The 13,784-nt window shown below is 40.6% G+C and overlaps 1 protein-coding gene across 2 annotated transcripts in view; it reads left to right on the top strand.

Moving 5' to 3' along the window:
• The window catches only part of KIAA1549 (KIAA1549 ortholog), a 141,768-nt gene that overhangs the window by 118,677 nt on the left and 9,307 nt on the right, over nt 1-13,784 (top strand). For both annotated transcript variants that reach the window (XM_050987308.1, XM_050987309.1), the window contains 6 exons: nt 4,039-4,244; nt 5,941-6,164; nt 7,331-7,475; nt 9,082-9,312; nt 10,231-10,283; nt 13,563-13,708. In XM_050987308.1, coding sequence (XP_050843265.1) covers nt 4,039-4,244; nt 5,941-6,164; nt 7,331-7,475; nt 9,082-9,312; nt 10,231-10,283; nt 13,563-13,708 — 1,005 coding nt within the window. The remainder of the gene's footprint in view (nt 1-4,038; nt 4,245-5,940; nt 6,165-7,330; nt 7,476-9,081; nt 9,313-10,230; nt 10,284-13,562; nt 13,709-13,784) is intronic.

Here is a 13,784-nt window from a genome sequence, read left to right as displayed (position 1 = left end):
TGCTCCTGTGTAAATAACACTGGTGCTTTTTTATAAAGAACCATCTTGTTTCCAGTTAAAGTGCCACTATTTTTCTTGGAGGTACTCTAAAATTTATTTATTTATATATTTGAAAATATGGGAAAACATCTCAGGAGGGTTTGAGTTCCTCCATCCTGACTTGAATTCTGTTGCTCTGTTTTAGTGTTCTCCCATTTCTTTTTACCTGGGAACTCCAGATTCATCTCTTCTTTTTCTCTCTGGCTTAAAACCTCATGTAACATTTAACATTTCCTTTTGGTGTAGAAATGTTATGTGTTGCTGCATCTGAATTACCTGGTAAAGGCAGCAAGGAGACTGTGTAAAATGTGTCCTTTTACCTATCATGCCCTCACTGGGTAAAATGCTGTATTTTTTCAGCATTTGGTGCCCCCAGTTTGCAAATCATAGGGACTATTCTTATCATTCAGAATTTGAGGCAGTGTCTGCAGAGAGCTCTCTACTAAATGGGAGATTCAGTTCCCTTTTTGTGCAGCTGAGATTGGCAGTTTGATCCAAGTTTATGCATCTCATTCAAAAGGAAATGCAGTCATCTTACTGCTGTGTTTTTTTTCCAGTTGCCATTCTAGCTAAATTACTTGTCATAATTACTGTGTTGTCTCTTCTTTTCCCTTTATGTTGTCAGGAGCAAACAGAGTGGGTAAGTAACCAGAGCTGGTAGTTGAGTACAAATATGAATAGGGGTGTTGGGGTAGCTGCAATTATGTCTTAAGGATGGAAGAGTTTGTCTTCTGAGTCTAAGAAAATAAAATTGCTTCTGAGCTATTGAAGTATAAAAAAAGTCTTCAGTAACACAAATTATAGTAATCCAGCACATTTTTCTAATTTTTTTCCTCCCAATTCTTTCTGAGTATTGAGGAAAACATCACTGTGAAAGAAGCAAAACTAATGCAGCTGTTGGTCCTGAAACCAGCTTTGTACAAACAAGTTGGAGATAATATTAGAATTAATGTAGAATTAATTAACTGGAAGCCCGAGAAAAATATGAACTGAACCTGCAAAGAAACATAGATATTTTGTTGTGAACTAGTGTTTTCTCTGCCAGGATTGAAACATGGCAGACATAGGGCAGGAGAAAGCTGATGCTGTCTTTGATAATGTATAACACATCTAGTGATAAAATAAGGACTGTGTCCTCTGATAGCACTGACCATCTAATAGTAGCCAACCCTCTGTCTGTCCTTCTGTGCTCTGCTGCTTTCCACTGGTGGGTGGAATGAGTCATCAGCTGCATCCTAGGGATGTCTCCTACTGGGATACAAAGAAACTGTGTGAAATTTCTCTCTAATTGCATAGTCTGGCTTGGTTAAGATACCAGTGGATAAGCGGAAGAATCCCATTGACTTTATCTGATTTTGGGTGAGGCCTTTCCCACCTTGCTTGCTGTGTTTCTCCAGGGTGCAGGAGGCAGTAGCCTTTCTCTGTCTGCAGCTGTGTTGGTCTTCATATGAAATCACAGCTTCCTGACAGTTCAGTTCAGTTAGTGGTTTCAACTCAGGGAGCAGTGATGAACACTGATCCTGGCATGTGACCTGTATGGACTGGTTGTTAATACATGATCTGACCAGTCCTGGGGTGTTAAGTACCTCTCCATCATTTTTTAGCCTCATCTGAATTGTTCTGAAATCAGCATTTCATTCATGTAGTGCCATCCAATAGCTTTAGAAGGAAGATTTTCTAAATGTGAATACTAGTGTAAGAACTTTGAAATGAGAAATTATGCATATTCTCTCTGTCAAAACTTCTTCAGGACCTCATTCTTATGTTGGGGCAGAAACCATTTCTCCTTTTGTTGTATGTATACAGTGCTACTCTGTACCTGACTTTATCTACTTTTCTTGGTTTGTATTTATAGACACATTGAGTGTAGACACACAGTGAGGATTCAAAGGTCATATGCAGCTTATGAGATGCATATGGATTCAAAGGTCATATGCAGCTTATGAGAGGTTTCTGTGTGTATCTTTGCTGTAAAAAAGAGTAACATACAATGTTACTGTAGAGCCTTACCAAAAATTTTCAGTGAGACTTCTGTTTTACCAAATGAGCTTAAGAGCCCTTTCAGCTAAGAGGCCCCCTCCAGGCATTTGTTTATGTGTGTACACGGGAAAGTTGTGGATGAAGTTACAAAGATTCAGAGTGAATGCTCAGTGTAATTGAAAATATTGGACCTCACTAACCAAGTAATACGAAAATACCCTTACAATTTTATGTTGGAGGTCAGTGGGCTTGGGAGCAGCTGATAGAGTGAAAAGGTAAGGAAAAAATGACTGATGTTTGGGGAAGATGAATGCAGAAGTTCACATTTCTATTGATTACATGATTGCTCTGAGGGCTTCACACTAACTCCTTAATATATCTTGTGCCCCTCTCTGTGAGAGGCAATGCTTGCACACTTCTGAGAGGTGCATGAAGGTGGGGCTGTGAGGACAACAAATGCTTAAGATGATACAAATAGCTACAGAAGAGACATGGATATGTTTCATTTAGGCTCTGTATATTGCAAAACGTTTGGGACACAGAGGTCTTGAATGGAGCTGTTTACCTTCTTTTTAAGAATACTTGTACAGAGAAATCACATTTATAAATGATGCATGCCTTTTATAAATATCTATGTTTGACAATGCTTTGATCAAGTCTGAGAAATACGAATAGGGATTTTGCATAACTTGTGGCCTGTTTCCAGACCAAAGGTAGTATGCTGTGAATATATTAGAGCATACTATTCCTTTCTTGTCCTGCTCCCTTGTTGTGCTGGAAGAGGTAAAGGAGCAAGTCATCTATTACGACCTTCCACAGAGCTAGGATTCACTCCTCTTCTGAACCCTATCCTGCATCACCAGCACATGTTGCAACAAGATCACAGCAGGGACTGTTTTATTTCCCTTCCTGTCTGTTGTAGGTGGATCGTGTTGATCAGCAATTGATTCTGTATCTGTATCAAATTAGATTTTCTTCCTGATTTGAATTTTGAGAACCAAATCCCCTTATTAGAAGTCTGTGGGAAGATGTGGAACTATGTCCCTCAACACTGTTGTGTTCCTTCATAAGGAGAGTCACAAGTCTTGATCTCTCATTGATTGTATTTCATTGTGAAAAGCAGTTTGAGAATGTGTGGCTTTATCACATAAGACAAAAAGTTATTTTGAAAGTTTTCAGTGGTTTTTGCAAGCCTTATCTGCATAATAGTTTCTGATTAGGTCTAACTCAGGAAAAAAAAATACTAAATCTGTGCTTTACTGCAAATCAGTGGGGTGATTCTGTAGATTTCAAGTCCTTTGAGGGAGATGACCCATTTCTGCCGAAGTAATTAACTGTTGGCAGGACCTGGGTGCACTTCCGTGCATATTGGTTTCCATAATGTCTTTTGCTGATTGTATTTCAGTTGGTTTAATCTCTTCAAGAAATTACAACATGACAGTATTTACACAGCTTGCTTATTATTACGTGAACTATTTATCCTGTCACAGAGAAAAAAATCTACTTTAAAAGCATTAATCAGTAAAATGTCTGTAAAATTCTTTGTGTTTGTCCGGATTTCTGAGGGGGTTTTTGTTGGTTCCTGTATCACTCCTATCACTTAAGAAATGCATTTTGCATTGAGACATCTTTCATTGCTCTTTGAACCCCCATTTAAGCAATTTGCATCTCCTTAAGAACTGATAAGAGGAATCATTAGCAGAATGTACTTAAACAGCTTTTTATGTAGGAAAGTAGATTGAGTTTTTGGGGGTTTGCAAGTGCCAAGAGCTTGATTTACAGTAATAAAGAATGACAGCTCACCTTCTGGAAATATAATAGGAAAATGTTTATAATTTGCAAACCATGAGATAAACTTGTTGTACACTAAATGTGAGTCAGCTGGAAGGCCTGTAGGGCAAATTAGACACAGATGGAAAACAGGGTATAGTTTTGTAGCCATGCTTCTGTAGAGCTTAACATGTGACTGTGATAACCCTGGGAGCAGTGCTTCACTCCATATTGGTTCTGATACTTTAGGACCTCCTCAGACCAGCAGTGGAAACGAGCAGCACTCCTCAGCCTCCATCTTTGAACATGTGGATAGGATGTCCCGTTCCTCAGATGCCAGCAGACGGGTCCCAAGCAAGATCCAGCTGATTGCCATGCAGCCCATGGCAGCCCCTCCGGTTCAGAACTCCGTGCTCTCCGATCGGGTGGCAGAGACCAACAAAATCAATAAAGAGGTATTTCTGACAGTGCTTTGCATGGTTTTGGAGGATTCTGTGCCTAGCCAAGTGAAAAGTATCCAGTCTCTTGTTATCAGGAGTTCCTTGTAAATTCCTTGACAAGTTACAGGAATAATCCTGTTTCCATCCAGAGAAATTATCTGACCTGTTTTTAAGAGATGCCGAAACCAAAATTTAAACACAAAGAGGACGTGGTGGTCAGGATACCTTTGTGTTACCATCCTTTTGCTAGTCAGCAGGATGTAACTTAAAGACAGTTGTGCTAATTAATGTTTGAGAATTGGAACGTATGGCCCGCCTTGGTTTTCATTCTACACTATTCTTTTACTTTTCAGGACTGAAGATGTTGGTTATAAAAAGAAGTTTTCTCAAACATTCTGGGGTGTGAATTTGCAGCCCAGTTCATTGCTTTCAACTTCTAATGTGTTTACCTGACAGTAAACAAAATACAAAATTTTCTGCTTTCTCTGAGGCTCATGTTACTATTAGCAGAATGTGAGCGTGCCTGGGGCACGAGGAGAGGTGATGCACCATAAAACCACATCATACACTGCCTGACAGTAGCACCTGCCTGCATCCTGGTTTGGTGTAAGATGAAATTTTTTCATAATTCACAGTGGAAGATTACTTAAACCTGTAATTGAATTTTGATTACTCAAAAGTGTAGCTTTGTCAAGAGTCTGTATTCTCAGTACCTTACTGAAGAGAGGCAAATATATATATCTGGGATACAGAGGCAAGAGGAGCCACAAAACAGAAATCTGTATGGGCAGAAGAAATGATTCTAACTATAAGCATAAAGAACAAGTCTGACTTGTGTCCTATATATGCTTTTATTTTTTCGGATTTTCATGAGAGAATACACAAAAATCCATTTTTATTTGGTTCTTAATTTGCTGATGCATTCCAGAACTAGTCCAGCACAGGCAGGGCAGTTGTTGCTACCTAATCTGGTGCTCAAGTGTTTACCAGTGATAAGAATATTTTCAGTGGGTTTTGGGCCAGGACTTAAAAGTGTGGTGTTACAACAGCTTTACCCAGATAATGAGATGTACTCCGTGAAATTTGAAAAAAGGTGGGAGAGAGGCATGAAAACTCAGCCTCCAGGATGATGTAGAGCTGATAGTGCCATGTTCATCTGGGTGTCTGGGCCCTTGTGTTGCTGCTGTGCTCCTGCATAGCATATGGCAGCCTCTCACGCACAGCAGTGGCACTGAGTTATGAGCTCAGTTGGCTCTTGAAGTTCTAGCTTCTTATGTGATGAAGGTCATTAAAGGGAAAGGGTGGCAGATTTTAACAGTGCTGATCAAATACCTATCTGTTTGCCTAGCACAGCCAACTGCAGACTGGTTAGTCTTATCTGTTCAGAGGAGTTTTTTTGTGCTCCTCCTGCCTTCTATTAACAAACTGCCACTTCCCTCTAATTGCACCTGCTGTGCAGGCAGTCATGCTGTGTATAATAGTAGATCTACCTGGGGAGACAATGGGGAGACTGCAAAATATCCAGGAAGGAAAGTGTGCTCATAAATTGTGTGACTTATTTTAGTCCTTCAGAGATTTGGAGGAGGGAGGCAGGGGCAGGCAGAGAGGTGGGGAGGAGAGATTTACAGAAGAGCGGCAAAATCCAGTTTGCAAAGTATACAACCGCAAAAATATTCTTCCCTTTTTGTTTTTTTCCTTCTCCTTCCTGAAGATACAAACAGCCCTGAGGCACAAATCCGAGATCGAGCATCACCGCAATAAGATCCGCCTCCGCGCCAAGCGCAAGGGGCACTATGAGTTCCCAGTGGTGGATGACGTGGTGGTGGTTGACTCCAAAGAACAGCACAGAATATATCGCAAGGCACAGATGCAGATTGACAAGATCTTGGACCCTGGAGGCAGTGTGCCTACTGTCTTCATAGAGCCCAGGAAGAGGTAGGGATTTCAAAGATGGAGCAAACAATTTTCTTCTAGAGTCAGTGCCCAAACTGCATCAAAACTGTACTTCTTAACTGTCAGAGCTGGAAATCATTTTGATCACTAGTTGAATTTGAGTTATCTAGGTGAAAAGGATTGGGTTGTTCTAGACACTTTTATTTATTTCAGTACATGCTGCTATGTTTTGATTTCAAATTATGTTTTTACAAGTTCTCAGCAGGGAATTCTTGATAAATAAGCCCAAATGTATGAAAACAGTTAAAACAATTTAGTACTTGCTCTGCCATTTGTTTGAATAATTCTTTTGTGGTGTAGAAGGATCAAAATTGCAGTATCAGCACTAAAAAAGAAACCTGCAAGTAATATATATGCTAGTAATATAACCAGCTAGTAATAATATTTTTATAAAGCAGGAGAGAGGGAGAAGAATATGTAAAATAAGGAAAACCTTGAACAACCTAAAAAGTGTGAAGATTTTGAATGTTAAAGGCAAATTCACAAATCAATGTGATTACCCAGAGGGAATACATAAAAGGTTATTAGGCACATCTGTCAGCTTCACAGATCTGCCTTCCTGGCCTCATATTTGCAAAGAAAGTTTTCCCTGTGTTCTGTTTTGGGCTTATGAATACAGGCACTTTCTTCTTGGGGCACTGGTGCCTAGTGGGTGCTTCTGCACTGATAGAAAGTAGCTTTTCTCCAGGGGTGTGGGTTCCTCAGCTCTTTTGCCTGGTGGGGTTAAACCTTCTTTACCAAGTACAAAGCCTTGTTGGCAGTGTGGCCTGTTCTGCAGCTGCAGATGTGTCACACACTGGGCTGGGGAGCTGGAACACAGACAGCCTGGACAGGTGAATGTAGGAGGGAGGTGACTTGGAGAGAATTTAAGGGAAAAATGGGATGTTTCAGAGAGTTGCCAATGAGAGTGTTATTAAGAGAAGCTCGAGGAAAGAGATTTAAACTACCTAATGGGACTGGCATGGAAAACTGGGAAAGTGAAGAGAAACGGGGTTGAGGCAAGGATGACTTGGAGGAAATGGACAGAGAAGTTCAACCTTGAGATAACTGTGATTACCCCTGTCACTATCTCTCTATCTCTCTATCTCTCTCTCTCTCTCTCTCTCTCTCTCTCTCTCTCTCTGCCTTTTGGTTTTTTTTCTGTAAAGTTCTCGTGCAAAACGTTCTCCCAAGCAGCGCCGTCGCCATCAGATAAATGGGAGTCCAATTGATGCTGAAAAGGACAGGTTAATCACAACTGACAGTGATGGGACATACAAAAGGCCTCCAGGAGTCAATAATTCTGCATATATTGTATGTATGTCTCTTAAATGGGAGGAATGTTCTGATAATGATGACAGCTGTGACACTGGCAGGCTTTTGGCCTTGTTTGTGGTCCATATGATGTGGTTAGTTTCAGTCATGCAGTTAGCATGTAAATCAAAGTGAAATAAGAATGTCATTGACAGTGTCATTTTTAAGCAGTAAAATTCTGCCAAGTATTCCTTGGTATTACAGAGGCCAAGAACCAAAGCCTTGTTTTCATTAATGCCACTGTGTTATGCACATGAAAGTGTGCTTGACATGTTCCACAATATCTTGAACGTAGTTTCACTCTAGTCCAATTTGCTGGATGTTATATATTCATATATTACAGCAGATTTCATCCTTTGCTCTTACAGAGTGGAAAACCTGAGTCTTTAGTGAGAAATTTTCTCATCTTTCAAATGTGGCAATTAATTTTTAATGATAGAGAAACACATCTTTGTACTACAGTAACTTGAAACAATTCTAGTGCAATGTCTTAAAAATTAATTTTGTCTCACATCTAAAAATAGAAAGACACTGGAGAATACTTCTGTTCAATCATATCCATGTCACAAACACTACTTAGGCATCTTTAACCACTTCTAAGCAGATTTCATGAAGCCAGATGCTAATATTGGAAGCCCCTGGACAGTTCTTATCTTTAAAGATGGTTTAATAATTTTAAGAATTTCACTGTTAACTGCATATGCAGTCAGGTGACTCTGATACCAATTTCTGCAGTTTCCCTTCAGACATGAGTGTGATGATTTTAATGTCATGCTGCAGTGGAATGAATTATCATCTGAAGCTGTTTAATTAAGACATGGCACACAGCAGGCTCAGCCCCTTTGGCATCTGCAGTGAGACTGCTCAGAATGCTAAGTTCCTAATAAAGTAGAGGCTTGTGCCTCTTGACGAGTGATTTTGCAGTCTGTATGCAGTGGTAAGAATGAGCTCTGATAATAAGTCTGCTGCTGTAAAGCTCGTTTAATTTCCTCTCACTGATGAACAATAAGCCCATGTGGTAAGATCCCAGGTAGTAATTATGATGCATGGCTAAGGTATTGCTGCAATGAAAGCACTTACTTGAATCCCATTCAGGTGATGCACCCAAGTTCAAGCTCCATGCAGGTTACCACTTAGTTCCTTAACAGCTCCCTGCATTTTTCTAGGAGGTGATAATTGTTTAATGTTACTGCTGATGTGGTCAGTTATAAGCTAAAGACTGAATTAATTTCTTAGAATTGCAAAAGCTGCAAAGAAGTCATAGAAGTAGACAGAGCTGATTAGTTTTTTCTGGGTGGAGAAATGCTCTCTGCCTGACTTCATTACCTGGTTGCAAACCACAAGATTTCTTTTATAACTGAGTAACTCCTGCCCAAAGCTCTGCTGCCTTTCCTAAGATCAGAGTCCTTCAGATCACACCGAATGAAGTGTTTGAGTGTTGAATGAAGTGTTCGGTGTTACATATGTGCATGCAGCAACGGGGAGGGTAAGGGCAGGTGCCGTGGTTCTGGCCAAGACAGTTGCTCAGACTGAAGGCCCACAGGGGCTTGGAAGCCAGTTAGATCTTCTCTGTGGCCACCCTTCACCTTCCTTCTGTCTCCTGCAGTCGGACCCAGACTTGCCTGCCGAGCCACAGACATCCTCCTCGGCGGACGTGGGCAAGTTCCCGGGCTTGCCCGCGCACCCGGTGCCGCAGTACGTGCCCCCGCAGCCGTCCATCGAGGAGGCGCGGCAGACCATGCACTCGCTGCTGGACGACGCCTTCGCCCTGGTGGCTCCCAGCAGCCAGGCCAGCTCCGCGGCCGTGCCACCACCCGGGGGCTCCGCGGGACAGCCGGTGAGCAGTGCCGGGCAGGGACCGCCTTGGGCCCGGCTGGGCAGTGACATCCCAGTGTTTATTTGGGGTGCTGTTCAAAAGGCATCTCTGGGCGGGGAGTTAGCGCCGCTCCAGCCACGGCCGCTGCTGTTGTGCCCTTGCTGTCAGGGCTTAGCACAAACACATTCTGGGAACAAGGAGAATTCAGAAATGTCACAAGATGGTGAACTTGCTTTCTGAGCTGTTTGGTTTCTTTTCCCTTTTCCCATCTCATTTCCTTCAGGATAATTTCAGTTCTTCTCAGTTAGGATCTTTCACAAGTCAGTCTTGCTGTGTCTGAGAGTCAAATTTTTTTTTTTCTTTTTCTTTTTAACATGTGTGGTAGTTCCTATTTTGACAATGAAAAAAAGAATATATTTGGCATAGGTCGTATTTTTCAGCATGATATCCAAAAGCTTTCAGGAAGTGAGGGATAGGGAAGCAGTGTTTCTGTGTATGATTTTTTTGTTATGATGGAGCACTGAAACACATGGATAATCCTGTAGGTCTCATAAGTTCTGATGAATCTGAGCCCTGTGGTCTCTCTGCTGCAGTCTGATGCTGTTTGAGGTCAAAAGAGATTTCCAAATGCCAAGCTTGGTTTTTTTGCTAAGTAGATATTGGAGCAGCTCTTGATCTTCTGCAAGTGAGAAAAAGTATTTATTAAAGGTTTTCAAATTAAGACTCTGCTCACACAGAAGAGACTGTAGCTGCTGTAGCAGTGATTCCCAGATCTTCTTGTGCTGCTTTGTTTGTAAAACTTAAATTCTTACGGCTGCCATCAAGTCCATGTAGGACAGGCTTAGTGATCTCTGCCATTCATCATTTAAAAGGTTGACTGGAGTTCCCAAAGTATGAATTTTGATTTTAATTTGGTGGTTTTTTTCATTCTCCTGACAGAGATACATGGAATTTGGAATGACTCCGCCAGCAGCACCAGGTCTCCTACCGAGGTAGCTTTTTACTGATCAAATCATCATTTATTATTTTCCTAGCAATTACTCCAGATTTCTTACTGGCACTGGTATATTATTATGCAAAGTACTGTATAAATGAGAAGTAACAGGAGTCCAGATCCAGTCTTTGTTATTTATTTATGAAGGATAAATGACATATGCATGCTGTATGGAATCCAAGCCTCTGTTTAAAAGAAATGTGTTTCTAGCCCCTCAGCTATAGCAAAATCCTTCCAATATTCAGTAAACCACTGAGTATGAGCTTTTGGAGAGCCTGAAACAGTTGCTCAGATGCATGTAATTCTCCCAATACTCTTGCTTTCATCTTGTTTCTGTATCCTCAGGGCAACACTCACTCACAACAGCTTTCATATGACTAACAGATCCATTCTATTTTTAACCAAGCTGAGAATAAATGACAGAGCACAGTGACCCTCACAGAGAAAGTCTGCCTTGCAGCCCTATTATTATAAAATCAGGGGAAGAAGAAATTTTCCATCTTCTCCTGCCTTTGCCCTGTGAGAATTGTGTAAAGGGGAGCAAACGGTTGTCCAGGTGCTTGTTAATTTCACATTTGGTTTGTGTGTTTTAACCACATGCGAAGTTGAACACTTGAGTCATGGTAATCACTGGGGTAAGACTACTTACCCTCTCCAAGCTGCTGCAGCCAGGCTGGTAAAATGGTGGCCTTGTGCTGCTCTCTCATTGCCTTCTTAGAGCTCCCCATGTGAGATGAAATCCCACAGCTATTCATCTCATTCATCAGACTTCACCTGAAGTCTTCATTGCCTTGGAAACTTGATGGTAAAATAGCTGTGAAGAACTTAACTTTATTTATTGTTCTGCAACCTGAGTTTGGAAGACCAAGTAGAAAAGCAGGAGTTCCTAAGCATCTTACATAGTTCTTGGGGGCTGGAGGTGACAGTTTCAGTGTGAGTGGAGCATACATGAAATGGCACACAGTGTGTACATATTCAGGGAAAATGTGATAAAGTAATCATGAAAGTGCTGTAGTCCATGTTAATACACCTGAGCAAGACAGTGTCTTCACAATGTATTTTTTATTCAAAAGTTTATCATTCTTTGGCATGGGCAGCCTGAATTTATGTAAATCACAAAAGTCCAAATGCTGGCTTTGCCAGTGTCAGCAGAGTAAGTTAACAATCTGCAAAGTCACTGATCTGAACAGAAAGAATTCTTCTAAGTTTTCATTAAAATAGAAAGCTTCCTAAAGCTTGATCAATAGAAGGCAAGTTGTTAAGGTTTTGCTGTGGGAGTTATTCTCAAAATCTGAAGATAGTGATAAACAAATTGATAGAAGCAGTGCACCAGCTAGAGGAAGGGAAAATAACCTGAGGTCAGTGTGATTAGGTGGCATGTATCAATGTCATAGTCCATTGGGTTGAATATCCAATGCATGGAATACTAGTTGGGTGAGCATACTGTTCTCTTCCCTGTAATAACACCATCAGCATCTTTAATGGGGTGGAACCAACCTGGGGAAAAAAATTTAATGTAAAAGACCTAGGTCACATAACAGCTAGGCAGTCATAAAGGCACAATGAACAGGTTTTGCCAGGAAATGGACATTGAATCATGCAACAGAGATAGATATACTGAGCTAGAGTGGATTAGTGGTGTAAAATTGATTCTTGGAGCAGTATCTCCTGACTTAAATGACTGGAGATAATTTTGGGGTTTTTTTGGATGTGCAAAAATTAAAAGCTGAGTTTCAGTCTGGAAATAGGAAGGAGCACCAAGAAGCCTGTATGATACAGATACAGAGCTGTATTCTGGTTTTATGCTTCTATGACTTTATAGAGAAGCTATAGGTTTCTATTATAAAGAAGATTGAGAAGGTGAAGCCTTATTACATGTGAACCTTTCAAGTGCAAACACATCAGCAATAAAGAATTTACTTCCCCTCCTCTGAAAATCTGGTACAAAAAGAATACATTTGCAGTAATGTTGAGAAAATATTTTCTTTAGACAACATCAAAAAATTGTAGTAATTCATCAGCTTCAAAATTCCAGCTCAACACTGCAGGCATAAAGGGCCAGATGATCACATCCTTTACTGATTACAGTGATTAACATAACAGAAGTGATGTTGTTAAACATTACCTACCTACTGAAGCATTTATTTTAACTAGCTTGTGTGGTTGGAAATGGTTTCCTCTGGATCTGCTGAGTGGCCAGGTGGGCATTGTACATGAGGGAACTGGGAAAATTCTAGGACTTCCACAGTGGGATTGTTACAGCTTGAAGCCCTTTAACCTCCTCCATGTTGTAATGCTGCATGTCAAATAGCTGGTACTTTTATTTACAATTACTTGTTTGTGCTTTATTAGGCAATTTATGATGTCAACTTTCTTTGCTATCTGGCTGTCATATGAAGGTGGGTAGTTTTCCAAATAAAGCACAAATCAAGAATAGTCTAAACTAGATGCAGTCACAGGATTTTGCAGTAAAACAAAGGAGTGTGAAATTGAGATCTTGAGGAACAGCATACAGTGCAGACTGTAGTCTAGGAGGGCTAAGATGCCATTGTGGTAAAAGGCATGGAAAACTCATCCCTAGCCCTCACTTTGTGTCGTTCCATGTGCCTGAGCTTGGCTGCTGGTCTCACTTTGCTTCATTTACACTCACACAAATAGTGAAGTTGGATGGATTACAGTTTCTGTTGTTAACTCTTTTTAGCAAATACATAACAGTAACTACCAGCACCAGCCTGATTGATAGGAGACATTAATTTCAGTATACCTTGCTTTTCTTCATATGTGCTAATGCTTTGAGTAGTTTCACAAATCTTAAAGAGCACAGTTTTAAAAACTTGCTGAAAAGTTATCAGAATACTTAATGAAGTAATTGTTGTTCACAAAATATACATGTAATGCAGCTTATGTTTTAGTTTATACCAAAAGTGTGTGCCTAGAAACTCTTTGAGTAGAGTCAGCTTTGTTGCTGAGGTAAGCAGCTATATCACTGCTGAAGTCTTATTTTCTGTTTTTTTTCATTGAAGATATTTTTCCCCCCAAGGGAAAAACAAGATCTCAAGATCTGTGAACTTTTTTCTCTGCGTTGAGGAGAGTGCAACATGTGAAAAACACTTGTGTGAAATTTTGTTAAAACATGTTCTTCAGATGTAAATATTTTCCTTAACTTTGAAGGTTACAATTACATTAAAAGGCATAAAGAACCACTGTGCGAGGCACACCTATGTTATCATTTCTAATTAGGGATTTCACTTATTTAACCTTGACTCCTTTTCCACAGGCAGAACTTTGGGCCAGGTTTTCTTCAGCCTGCAGAGTTAATGCACGGAGAGCAGCCACCCCCTGAGGTTCAGTATTCCTCCAGGGGGATGTACTCAGAGGAAATGCCATCAGTGGCACGGCCACGACCCGTCGGAAGCACTGCAGGTACACTTCACTGAAGTTAAATATGCAGGAAAATAACTGAGCCTTTCCTCTATCTGATATTATGCCAAGGTCACCA

The sequence above is a fragment of the Serinus canaria genome, chromosome 1A (genome assembly GCF_022539315.1).
Source record: "Serinus canaria isolate serCan28SL12 chromosome 1A, serCan2020, whole genome shotgun sequence".
Taxonomy (NCBI): domain Eukaryota; kingdom Metazoa; phylum Chordata; class Aves; order Passeriformes; family Fringillidae; genus Serinus; species Serinus canaria.
This window is presented reverse-complemented; position numbering and strand designations above follow the sequence as displayed.